The sequence below is a fragment of the Rhincodon typus genome, chromosome 35, assembly GCF_021869965.1.
Source record: "Rhincodon typus isolate 14 chromosome 35, sRhiTyp1.1, whole genome shotgun sequence".
NCBI classification, from domain to species: domain Eukaryota; kingdom Metazoa; phylum Chordata; class Chondrichthyes; order Orectolobiformes; family Rhincodontidae; genus Rhincodon; species Rhincodon typus.
In genome coordinates this window covers 17,125,054-17,138,672 of record NC_063366.1, presented here as the reverse complement: position 1 = coordinate 17,138,672, position 13,619 = coordinate 17,125,054, and the positions used below count along the sequence as shown (strand labels likewise).

General features: G+C 43.8%; 1 protein-coding gene across 1 annotated transcript in view; it reads right to left on the bottom strand.

The window, feature by feature from the left end:
• Nucleotides 1–1,622: 1,622 nt before the first annotated feature.
• The window catches only part of LOC109935207 (E3 ubiquitin-protein ligase TRIM39-like), an 18,141-nt gene continuing 6,144 nt past the window's right edge, over nucleotides 1,623–13,619 (bottom strand). The window contains exons 4-7 of the mRNA XM_048616523.1: nucleotides 9,893–10,123; nucleotides 7,130–7,152; nucleotides 5,964–6,079; nucleotides 1,623–2,149 (exon numbers count right to left, since the gene is read on the bottom strand). Coding sequence (XP_048472480.1) covers nucleotides 1,623–2,149; nucleotides 5,964–6,079; nucleotides 7,130–7,152; nucleotides 9,893–10,123 — 897 coding nt within the window. The remainder of the gene's footprint in view (nucleotides 2,150–5,963; nucleotides 6,080–7,129; nucleotides 7,153–9,892; nucleotides 10,124–13,619) is intronic.

Sequence of the window (13,619 nt, the reverse complement as noted above, 5' to 3'; positions counted from 1 at the left end):
AGAAGTGTAAAATATCTGCTGTTCACTGGAAAATCAAGCAATTTTCAGAAAAAAAATCCAATGCAAGTTTTTAAGAAGCAATAAGAGATGAGTTTTATTGCTTGATCACGGGACAAGCCGTAACAGTGAAGTCATGGATCTGTTTATTGCCTAGCAACAGCCTCTGGCTAAGTTTCTGCGTGTTTCTATAGACCCAAGGTGTGAGTTCTTAAAGAAACTGACAGCAGAAAGTAGATCTCTGACTCAACAAAGACAATCACTAGAGCAAAACAACAGCTCTCTCTTTCTCTCTCGAAGTATTTGTGAAGCCTGATAAAGTTGTAACGCCACGGTTCCTAACTGTTTCCCATCAAAATCTGAAATCTGCTCTGAAAATCATCCGTCAGGGACTTGATTATCAGCACACTCCCCTGTCAGAGTCACAACAACATTTGAATCAGTGTGAAGGGCAGTGAGATTGAAGTCCAAGTACAAACAGCCTTAATTAAATGTTCCATGATCTCACATCTGTTTGTCCATTAGATATTAAAGAAAATGTAACTTGTTTTATTTACCTTGTGACATTTGTTCTCAGGATGTAGGTGTCACTGGCTGGGCCAGCATTTATTGCGCGTCCGAGGTGGCCTTGAGAAGTGGTAGCGAGCTGCTTTCATGAACTGATGCAGTCCATGTCCTGTAAGTAGACCTTCCAATGCTCTTGGGGAGGGAATTCCAGGATTTCGACTAGCGACATCGGAGAAATTGTGATATATTTCCAAGACAGAATAGTGAGGGGCTTGGAAGGGAACTTGCAGGTGGTAGCGTTCCTATATATCTGCTGCCCTGGTCCTTCTGGTTGGAAGTGGTTGTGGGTTTGGAAGGTGCTATCTGAGTGAATTTCTGCAGTGCATCTTGTAGATAGTAGCAGCAGTGTGTAATGAGCGTCACTGGTGAAGGGAGTGGACACAGAAGGTAATGTATGGGGCATTGATTAAAATCGTGTCTGGACTCCTTCCGATGTTGATGACTATAATTTTATTTATGCTTGCTGAAGGCAGAAATATTAAATGCATTACAACTTTCAAGTTCACCACACTACACATTAAATGTGTGATAGTTTCAGGAAACTGGACTGTTCAATTCCAATGACATTCACTGACTTCTGAAACGTGGTAAACACTGTCTGTTCAGATTGACATGAGAAGGTCGAGATCTATTAGCGGTTCATTGGCCAAACCTGTAGCTTTTCAGAAGCATTTTGAAGGTGGGTAAAAGGCAGAAAGTTGAGTGAGACTTTAGGATGGACCTCGAGAGGTTTAGCTCAAAACATCTGAAGGAATAATGGAGTACATTTTTATTCCTGTAAATAGAAAATTATCAATTCTCATGAATACTGTCCCTGTTTTGCCTTTAATGAAATATTCTTTTAAATGGAACAATTAATGAGACTTAAGATACCTGACATTGAGTAAACCTGATGATAACATCTATTCAAGGCTGAGATTGAAAGATTTTTAATCAGTGAGGGAATTGCGGAAAGGCAGGAAGGTGAAGTTTGAGAATGATGAGATTGGCCATGATTTCATTGAATAGTAGAGACTCGATGGGCTGAGCGGCCTATGCTTACACCTAAATCTTATGTTTTATATCTGAAAGCGGATGAGTTTCAACGAGTCAAGTGCACAGCCTGTTAGGAGAAAGGGGTGGACTTTCTCAGTGAATTTATCGGTGAAGGTGTAGAGATGAGACAGACTGCCTGCATCATACAGTGACACCTGGCCCACTTCATAGTTGAGGTAGACCCCCAGTGTTCGGGGTCTGGTCCGGATGGGGAGGGCGGTCCGAGGCGTGGTCAGAGTTGTGTACTCGTCCTTCAGCCGCCACAAGGCCCAGACCCCAGCGCCCGGTTCTGGCGAGAAATCCTTTTTGCGTGGTACAGAGTCCTTCGCCAGCCCCACTGCCCAGGTGCTGTTATTGCCCACCTCCACTTCCCAGTAGTGCTGACCCGCTTTGAAACCCTCACGTGCCAGCACGCTGTGCCAGTTCATGAACCTTGCCGCCTTGTCAGGAACCTGCTGCTTGCTATCGCTGAACTTCACACTGGTCTGCTGGTCTGACACCACTAGCCGGGGGTGTGCTGTGTTCGGGTCCAGATTCAGAGCGGCTGGAACTGAAGGAAAGACAATATCAGCACACTGCTTTCAGTGGTCCTCTTGTAGCACAGTAGTAACGTCCCTAATTCCTAGGCCAGGAGGCCTAGGTTCAAGTCCCTGGTGTTCAAGAGGTGTGTAACAACAGCTCTGAACAGGTTGTTTAGAAAAATAAGTCAAATTTTAAAAAGTTAAGAACCCACTTATGGCACAATAGTGCTTTCCCTTTCCCTGGACTGGAAGGCCTGGTTTCAAATCCCACCTGCTCCAGAGGTGTGTAATAACAGCTCTGAACAGGTTGATTGGAAAAGAAAAGGTTAAATTAATAAACGAAGCCGTTTGCTGCACTTAACTTCCCATAGACCAGATGCTTTCTTATCAGAAACGGGGAGGGGACAGGAGCCAATGCTTGGACACTAATGAATATCAAATGCAATGCACCGCTTGTGATTTCCGACACCTGAACTGAATTACTCTGGTAAGTCAATTGCTCCTGCCTTTCATTCTAACATAAAAAAAACTTTTCTGCGCTGTTCTTTCCCTGCTGTATGTTGGGAATTAGGGAGGAAACTGCCGTCCTCACCTCGTCTGGCCTACACGTGACTTCACACCCAGAGCAATGTGGCTGACTCTTAGCTACCCAGAGGGCAGCTAAGGACAACGTAATAAATGCTGGCCCAGCCACAATGCCCACATCCCATGAATGAATAATAAAAACAAGATGCAGCCAGATTAAGGGAGACGGTAGCATAGTGATAATGTCACTAAGCACAAAACGTAGAGACCTGGCTAATTCTCCACAGACCTGGGTTCAAATCCCATCATCGGAGTTGTGAAATTTAATTTGAAAGCTAGTCACCAGTGATGCTGACCAGAACAAGTGTCATTGACAAATGTTCATTCATGCCCTTTAAGGGAACAGGCATAGTTTATGGCCTTAACTATCCTTCATACGAATTAGGAGACTGAGTAGGCCATTCAGCCTGTTCTATCATTTAATAAGATCACCATCAACCTGACTGTGGCTATAACCGGCCACCTGATAATCTCTGACTCCCTTGCAGCACCAGACCCATGGCAATGTGACGGACTCTGAACCTATCCTCTGAAATAAATGTGCAAGACCACTCCTTTCAAGGAGCAATCAGGGACGATCAAAAAATATTGCTGGCTTTGCCAATGATGTCCATATCTTCCACCCCACCCCACGCCCCCACAAAAGAGTGAAAACAAAAGGAATGTCATCACCCTGCAACATCGCAGTTAACACTGAATGGTCACTAATCTGAAACATTGACCCAACAGATCTGTTTGGGTGGGTCTTGAACTCCGTATTCTGATCAAATTACTCTCCACCATTTTCAATGAAGATTAAAATTAAACAGGATGTAAATCCAGTGTTTTAACCATTCTGGGCTCAAGTTAACATAACCGCTGTTTCTTGCTGCACACAGGAGTTGTGACATGCTACATGCTTTAGCGTTTATTGGCGTTACTTAAAGCAAAGACGAGATAGACTAGAGAGTGACCAGCTACTTTCTGTGACTTAAATATAGAACCAATAGGAATACAACTAAATTAAAAAGAATAGTTTTGCATATAACCAAGTCTTCTTTTTAAACCAAAAGCCTATGAAGTCTGAGATACACTGTCAAAGATTGTGAATATAATCATGGAATCTAACAGGATAGATGACAATTCGGCCCATCATATTTATGCTAGCTCTTTGAAAGCATCGTCTGATTGGTAAATTCCTCTGCTGCCCTTTCCCGTAGCCTGGTGATTGGAATTCTAGAGGTCTACAACACAGAAAAAGACTCTTCGGTCCATTGAGTCTGGTCAAATACAGGAACCTAACAATTCTAACCCCATTTTCTAACACTTGGCCTGTAGCTTCTTATGCCTTTGTATAGCAAGTGCACATCCAAATTGTTACATGAGGGTTTCTGCCTTTACGAACCTTACAGGCAGTGAGTACCAGACTCCCACCACCCTCTGGGTGAAAATGTTTTACATCATATCCCCTCTAAACCTCCCGCCCCTTCCCTTAAATCTAAGCCCCCTGGTCACTGATTCCCCCCACCAAGGGAAAAAATTCCTCCCTGCGTACCCTAAGTCAATTTTACACATCTAAATCAAGCTCAGTCTCCATCTCCTCTGCTCCAAGAAAACAACCCCAGTCTGTAATTCTCTCCCCTTTAATTGCCTGTCGAATTTATCTGAAAGAGTCACAACTGAAACCGCATCTCCCATTCAGGCAAGCAACAGGCGGCAGATCGGAATGACTCCCGATTAAAAATGAGTCTCCTCTGGCACCTTCCAGAACTCCCTGAAATCTCAGTCTGCTGGTTGCCCCTCCCATGAACTTTATTCATCCTGCCAAACCTCTTCACAAGTTTGGACACGTTTATTTGAATTTCCCTTTCTCCATTCCCGAGGAAATTATCAATGCGAGATCGCAGTCCCTCATCACTCCACATAATCCAAAATGCAAAGAAACTACATACTGGTACATAAGGTCGAACCATGGAGTTGTACAGTGGAGAAGACGGCATTCAGATATCAAGTGTATTCTGCCAAAAATAGACGACTGCCTACACTGATCCTACTTTCCTGCATTAGGTTCACAGTCTTCAATGTTGTGACACTTCCAAGCGCTTATCGAAGTACTTTCTAAAAGTTGTGAGGTTTATATATTAAGGTTTGAATCTTGACATTTCAATATTAAGACTCTGACTATAATATGGACCAGGCTCGCATTTCAGAATAAGTTGTTTGAGGGCTTCATGGTGTTCTTACAGTGCCATCACCTGGAGGGAAGTATCATTACAACTTGATTATGAGAGCGGACATTTTCATTCATGAAGGTGGAGTCATAGGGCCATAGAGCTGCTCTCTCGTTAAAGAGAGAAAGACAAACAACTGATGGTGAGTTTAATCCGAGAGTCACCGTGCCTCACGAGAGGGGCGAGGTTGATTAGTAATGGGAAGACAGACAGATAGCATTCCACCCAGGTCAACTGAGTCCTGCTTTCACTCCATTTTGAGCACACCACTGAATACATCTTTTTGGAAATGTGTTTCAGTCAACAAAATGACAATTTTACAGCAAAACAGGAGCACTGCAGTATGTTTTTTATATTTGCTCATGGGACATGGGTGTCACTGTCTGGGCTAGCATTTATTGCCCATCCTTAATCCCAGTTAAGAGTCACCTATTAAGAGTTAACCACATTGCTGTAGGTCTGGAGTCACACATAGGTCTGACCAGGTGAGGATGGCAGATTTCCCTTCAGAAAGGACAATAGTGAACCAGATAGGTTTTTATAACAATCAACAGTGGATAGCTAAAAACATTAGCCTAGTTTTTTTTATTGAATTCAACTGTTACCATCTGGCATGGTGGGATTCAAACCCATGTCCTGAGAATATTAGTCTGTCATTGAAGTTTACAGCATAGAAAATGGCCCTTTAGCCCATCCAGTCTGTGGCCAGTCAAAAAAAAAATTCACCGAACCGCTCTAATCCGATTTTCCAGGACTTGGCCCATAGCCTTGTATGCCTTGGCATCACACTTGCACATCTAAATACTTCTTCAATATTTTGAAGTTTTCTGCCTCTAACTTACAGGCAATGAGTTCCAGATTCCTACCACCTTCTGGGTAAAATTGTTTTCCTCACATCCCTTCTAAACCTCTTGCCTTAAATCCTGCCCTGCAGTCACTGATCCCTCTAGCAGGGAGAAAAGTTCCTTCCTGAGGTTCCAGATTATTAGCAAAGTGACATTACCATATGCCACCATAAGCATTCCCACTCCAAACAAAACAACCTTACCTGGATTAACCAGCTTCAAGATCTGCTTCCAAGCAAAGTACTGCAGAGGACCTGAAAATTCACCAAGGTCAAGATCAGTGGACACTTTTGTGGGCTTCTTAAACTGCAGCACAGGCCTGGGCAAAGTTTACAAACAAGAACAAAACTAAGCGTTAAGACTGGAGATGATAATCCACAAAATGGGAAGCGAAAAGGTCACCCACAGATAAAAGTAAAACGACACTGACGCTCTGATTCCTTTTCTCAGACACTTAGTGATGTTGCTCAGAAGTGTGCACAACACTCTCAGGGGGGCACTCTGGTTACAGTGCAAAATATTGTCATCAGGGGAGGATGGAGACCAAATCTTCCACTAATATGATGGCTTTTGCAACTTCAGGGCATCTTAAAGTGTTTTACATCCTATTAAGTACTTGTGGCTATTTTCCTAACCAACCTTTTCCGAAACATTATGACACTGTTCTCGGGCAGGCAGGATTTGAACCTCCTCGTTCAGATGTAGGGACATTGGCATTATGCCACAAGCACTCACAGTAAGAGCACATGCACTGCTGCAGAAAAATAGCACACATCAATGTGCATTTGGAAAGTAACTAGATCAGTTCTTTAAAATGGATTTTAGTTTGGGGATTTACATGGCAAGATAACTGAGAACAGCTGCCCTGCACTTCTTGAAAATTGTGCCTTGGGATAGTTGATGTCCACCTGAGACAGCACAGACAATGAATGATTATGTGTGAAAGGCAACACCTCCAGCAATGTGGCACATCCTCAATGCTGCACTGAGGCTCACGCCCTTCTAGGCGACGAATCTTCATGCGCACTTCCTGCAGTATTTGGCATGCCGTAGCCTGTAAGCAACAGTCAGAACGAACCGAGATGCTCAGATACACTACTTGGCACATCCTATCAATATTAACAGGGGGATCATTTACCGGTTGCTGGCTTGCAACACAGCTGAGGTTCAGTTCCTGTACTGGCTGAGGTTACCATGATGCGTGGTGACCTTCAACTTAAACCATCATCAGCCATTTCTCTCTTTAATGAGAGAGCAGCCCTATTGGACTGCAGCAACTTTACTTTTAATAATAATGGGATACCACCAGAGAAGGGGGTATCTGGATGTACAAGTGTTAGCCAAATGTGTTGAAGAAAAGAACACATACCTGTCGAGAACAGCAATAATGCCCTAAAAAAGGACAGAAGGTTAATCACAGACTTTTCAAAAGGGACAGAAAAAACATCTTCAGCAATCAGTTCTGTTACTGTCCTTAAACTAAGAATTAATTAGTCTAGATAAAAAAGTAATTTCTTATTGGCATCAGATCAGGTTGATGCATGTGTGTGGTTTCCATTGAACTCTGAATCCATTCTGTCTCTGCACACACCATATGAATTCAGCTGATAGTAGGAACTGCAGATGCTGGAAAATCTGAGATAACAAAGTATAGAGCTGGATGAACACAGCAAGCCAAGCAGCATCATAGGAGCAGGAAGGCTGACGTTTCGGGCCTAGACCCTTCATCAGAACCGAAACGTCAGCCTTCCTGCTCCTATGATGCTGCTTGGCCTGCTGTGTTCATCCAGCTCTACACCTTGTTATCTCGTATGAATTCAGCTATTGCTTTATCATCTGGTCACCTTCATACCCCAGACATGAGCATTAAATGCTGGCCTAGCCAGTGACAGCCATACATGGTGAATGATTTTTTTAAGCAATAAAAAAAATGCAGGATAAATTCTGCAACCTCACATTTCTGACACAGGACCTTCAGTTTCCTTATCTGACACATTTCAGACCGATACATTGTCCTGAACAACTGGTTACACCTTGACAGATCTATTTGCCAGTGTCACTGGCCAGGCCAGCATTCATTGCTTACCCTAGAGAAGATGGTGGTAAGCCTCCTTCTTAAACCTCTGCAAACCCTGAAGCATAGGTATACTCACAGAGCTGTGAGAAAGTGAGTCCTACATTTCAACAGCGAAGGCAGGGCAATCTGTTCCGTTTCAGGATGATTAATGACTGGGAAAGAACATGCACATGCGGCTCTGCCTAAATATGCTTCACTCCTTGGTTGTAGAGGCCATGAGTTTGGAAGGTACTGTCCAAGAAACCTTGGCATGTTGCTGCAGTGCATTTTGCAGATGGTCGGTGGTGGAGGGAGTGGGTGTGGTCCCAAACAAGTGGGCTGCTTTGTCCTGGATGGTGTGGAGCTTTCTGAATGTTGTCAGAGCTGCACCCATCCAGGCCAGTGGGGAGTATTCTATCACACTCCTGACTTGAGTCAATGAAATATGGGGAGTCACAAGGTGAGTTACTCGCTGCAGCATTCCTTGCCTCTGACCTGCTCTTGTAGCCTCTGTATTCACAGATATTTTTAATCAATCAATCTGTTCAGACATGTTATTACACACCACTGCAGCAGGTGGGACTTGTACCTAGGCCTCCTGATCCATAGGTATGGACACTACCATTGAGCCACAAGAGACTTTGCCACAGTACTGTATACAGTGGTCCAGTTCAGTTTCTGGTCAGTGGTAACCCTCAGGGTTCAAGGTGCAGGATTCAACAAGGCGCTACCTTTGAATGTTGGAATATTGCTCGATTCCCTTTTGTTGAAGATCATCAATATCTTGACAAATCATGGTGTGATTGTTACTTGCCGATAACCAGCCAAAACACCATATATTTGCTGCACATGGTTGTGACTGCTTCAGTATCTGAGGAGTTACGAATGGTGCTAAACACCCCCATTTCTGATCTTAAGATGGAAACGGCTGAAGATAGTTGGTCAGATATAAGACTATGAGATAATTTGGAGGGGTTTTGATAGCGCAAGTGGAAGCCAAACAATTTCCAGTGGTAGTGGACAGGTGATGAGAGGACACAGATTTGAGACGTTTTGAAAGAAGCCAGTTGTTCGGATTTGCAATGTGGGGTGATTTTGATTCCATTCCCCACCTTGGTTTTTAATGGAGGGGGAAACTGGAGGGGTTCTGATCCATATGACTGAATGAATGAACTTAAAGTTAGGCAGAACCTGATCCTAACCCATTCAAACTTACTCACTTACACTCAGTGATAAAATCAGTCAACATGCTACAGCAATCGATCTTCTCACTGATTAAATGATATTAGAAAAGACTTACTTTTTTTAAAACAGATAACAACTTACCAGGTAGCAAAGGCAACATATGAGGAGAGACTGGATTAGTCAGGTCCGTATTCACTGGAGTGCAGAAGAATGGGGGCTGGATAGAAACCTAAACAATTTTAACAGGACCAGACATGACAAACACAGGAAGGATGTTCCCAAGGACCAGGCAGTCCAGTACCAGGGGATTGCGGTCTAAGGGAATGGGGTAGGCCATTGATGATTGAAATGAGGAGAAATGTCTTCACCCAGAGAGTGGTGAGGCTGTGGAACTCCCTGCCACTGAAAGCATTTGAGGGCAAAACATTGAATATTTTCAAGAAGGAGTTGGATATAATTCATAGAATCCCTATACTGCAGAGGCAAGCCATTCAGCCCATCTGGTCCACATCAACCCTCTGAAGAGCATCCCATTCAGATCCACCATCTACCCTATCCATGTAACCTGCATTTCCCATGGCTAATCCACCTAACCTGCACAGCTTTGGACTGTACGAGGAAACTGGAGCACCCAGAGGAAACTCTCACAGACACGGGAAGAATTTATAACCTCGACACAACAGTCACCCGAGACTGGAATCAAAGGTCCTTGGCACTGTGAGGCAGCAGTCCTAACCACTGAGCCAAAGTTCCGCCCATTAGGGTATGGGGGGAGAAAGCAGGAACTGAGTGGGATGATCAGCCAAGGTCATTTTAAGTGGTGGAGCAGGCTGGAAGGGCCAAATGGCTAAATCCTTGTTCCTATTTTGTTACATGTTTCTTTGTTATTACCTTCAGGAATTCAGCCTCATGTAGAGTCAGCCTCTTCTGTGTTTCTGCCACTGTCTGTTCAATGGCGATGCGCTGTTCAGAGATTTTGTCCAGATTTTGTTCCAGTTTCTGCAGTGTTGCCTTCTCCTTTTGCTGCAGCTTTGTTCGAAGGCTGTGTTCCTGCTGATGCAGAAACTGGTGCAGCTGGTCGAATTTAGCCGCAATATTGTTCTGCAGACTACCAGCCTGCAGCTGTTGAAATAAATGACAGTACGAGTTCACAAAACACTTCTAGCAAAGGCCATCCACGTGTCACTACTGCATGACAACTATTGCCAAGTCAGATGGGACGAAATGAGGGCTGGGGTTCCAGATATTCGGGTCTAATTCCACAGCATAATGTAATCTCTCCCAAAGTTAGTATCACTAGGTCTGAGGGCAGCCTTGAAGCTAAGAATGTCTCCGAGACAGCTTTAATTCCTTACATTTCATTTTGAAGCCACTTGGCCTATCTCCTGCAGCAGTTAGAACAGTGGGCCCTACATGTGCTTTAGAAAGAGAAACCCTCAACATAACCCTCTGGAATGCCACAGCCCCTCTCTCTAAAGGCTCGCCCCACCTCCTGAGGGGTCACGTCAATTTTCCAGCCCTCATTTGGGCCCACAAAGAACAGTACAGCACAGGAAAAAGCCCTTTGGCTCACCAAGCCTGCGCCGACACACAATGCCTTTCCAAACTAAAATCCATTTGCCACTACGCATCCGTATCCCTCTATTCCCTACCTATTCATATATCCATCAAGATGCCCTTAAACATTACTATTCTATCTGCCTCCACCACCTCCTCTGGCAGCACTTAGCACTCACCATGTAAAAAAGCTTGCCTCTCACATCTCCTTCAAACTTAGCCCCTCTTACCCTAAGCCTACATCCCCTGGTAATTGACATTCCTACCCTGGGAAAAAAAGACTCTGACTATCCATTCTATCCATGCCTCCCATAATTTTGTAAACTTCTATCAGGACACGCCTCAGCCCTCAACATTCAGATGCAAACAAACCATGTTTGTACAATCTCTCCTCACACTTAATACACTCCAACCAGGTGGCAGCCTGGTAAACCATTTCTGTACCCTCTCCAAAACCTTCACATCCCTCTGGTAGTGTGGCAACCACAACTGTATGCAATATTCCAAAGGTGGCTGAACTGAAGTTCTACACATCTGCAACATGACTTGGCAATTTTTATACTCTACACACCGACCGATAAAGGAGAGCATGCCACATGTCTTCCTGACCATTTATCCCACTTGTACTGTCATTTTCAGGGGAATGTGGAACAGTTCACCTAGATCTCTCAGTATAGGAATGCTTCTATGGGTTCTGTCATTTACTGTATACTTCCTTCCTGCATTAAACCTTCCAAAATGCATCATCTTGCATTCTTCTGGATTAAGCTGCATCTGCCATTTCTCCAGCCTATTTATATCCTGCTTTATCCTCTGACAATCCTCCTCACTATCCACAGCACCCAATCTTTGTGTCGTCTACAAACTTACTAATTACCTACACTATCCTCCAAATCTTTTTATACATTACAAACAACAGGGCTCCCAACACTGATCCTCTGGAATACCAGTGGTCACGGATCTTCAGTCAGAAATACACCTTTCCACTGCGGCTCTCTGTTTTCCATAACCAAGCCAGTTCAGTGTGGATCCCATGTGACTTCACCTTTAGAATCAGCCTGCCATGAAGGATTTTGTCAAAGGCCTTGCTAAAGTCCATGTATACAACATCTACTGCCCTGCTCTCATCAATTGTCTTGGTCACCTATAGAGTCATAGTCATGAAAACAGACCCTTCAGACCAAATATTCACAACAATGAGGCATCTCAATCTGACATAGTCCCATTTGCCAGCATTTGGCCCATAGCTCTCTAAACCCTACTTGTTCATATTCCCATCCAGATACCTTTTAAATGTTGTAACTGTACCCACTTCCACCACTTCCTCTGGCAGCTCGTTTCATACACACACCACCCTCTGCGTGAAAAAGTTACCCCTCAGGTCCTTTTTAAACCTTTCCCCTCTCACCTTAAACCTACATCTCCTAGTTTTGTACTCCTCCACATTAGGGAAAAGATCTTGGCTATTCACCCTATACATGCACCTCTTGATTCTGTCAACTGCCTTAAGGTCACCCCTCAGCCTCTGACACTCCAGGGGAGAAAAGCCCCAGCCTATTCAGTCTCTCCCTATAGCTCAAGCCTTCCAGTCCTGGCAACATCCTTGTAAATCTTTTCTGCACCCTCTCAAGTTTAACACCAGCAAAGTTCCCCAGGGCCCACCATTAACTGTACGAGTCCTGCCCTGATTTGCCTTAGCAAAATGCAAAACCTCACACTTATCTAAATTAAACTCCATCTGCCATCCTTGGCCCATCTGATCAAGGTGCTGTTTCTTCACCATCCACTATACCACTTACTTTGGTGTCATCTGCAAGCTTACTTACTATACTTCCTATATTCACATCCAGATCATTCATATAAGTGACAAAAAGCAGTGGACCAGCACCGGTCCTTGCTGCACACCACTGGTCACAGGCTTCCAGTCCAAAAAACATAAAAGTCCACCCTCTGTCTCCTACCTTCAAGCCAATTGGCTAGCTCCTACTGGATACCACTTGATGTAACCTTACTAACCAGTCTACTGTTCAGAATTTTGTTGGACACTTTGCTGAAGTCCATATAGTAAACATCTACCACTCTGCCTTCAATCTTCTTTGTTACCTTTTCAAAAAACTCAATCAAGTTAGTGAGAACGATTTCACACGCACAAAGCCATGCTGACTATTCCTAATCAGTCCTTGCCTTTCCAAATGCGTGTAATTCCTAACCTGCAGAATCCCCTCCAACAGCTTACCCACCACTGACGTAAGGCTCACCAGTCTATAGTTCCCTGGCTTTTCCTTACAGCCTTTCTCAAATAATGGCACCACATTAGCCAATCTCCAGCCTTCCAGCAACTCACCCACGGCTATTGATGATACAAGTAACTCAACAAGAAGCCAGCAATTTCTTCCCTAGCTCCCAACAAAGTTCTGGGAAGCACCTGATCAGGTCCCAGGAATTCTACCTTTATGCATTTAAGAGCTCCAGTACCTCCTCTTTTGCAATATGAATTCTTTTCAAGATATCAATATTTCTTTCCCCCAGTTCCCTAGCTTTCAAGTCCTTCTCCACATTAAATACTGACACAAAATATTTGTTTAGTATCTCACCCATCTACTGTGGGTCCACACATTGATGGCCTTGCTGATCTTTAAGAGGCCTTACTCTCTTCCCAGTTACTCTTTTACCCTTAATGTATTTATAGAATCTCTTTGGATTCTCCTTAACCCTATTTGCCAAAGCTATCTCATGTCCCCTTTTTGCCCCCCTGATTTCTGTCTTAAGTATACTCCTACTGTCCTTATACTCTTTTAGGGATTCACTCAATCCCAGCTGTCTATACCTGTTATATACCCCATTCTTTTTCTTGACAAGAGTCTCAATTTCTCCAGTCACCCAGCAGAGCCTATACCTCTCAGCTTTACCCTTCACACTAGTTGGAAACTGTTTCTGGACTTTCGTTATCTCATTCTTAAAGGCCTCACACTTCCCAACCATTCCTTTACCTGTGAATAGCCTCCCCTCAATTAACTGTCAAATAATAATACTGTCAAATAATAATACTGTCAAATAATAA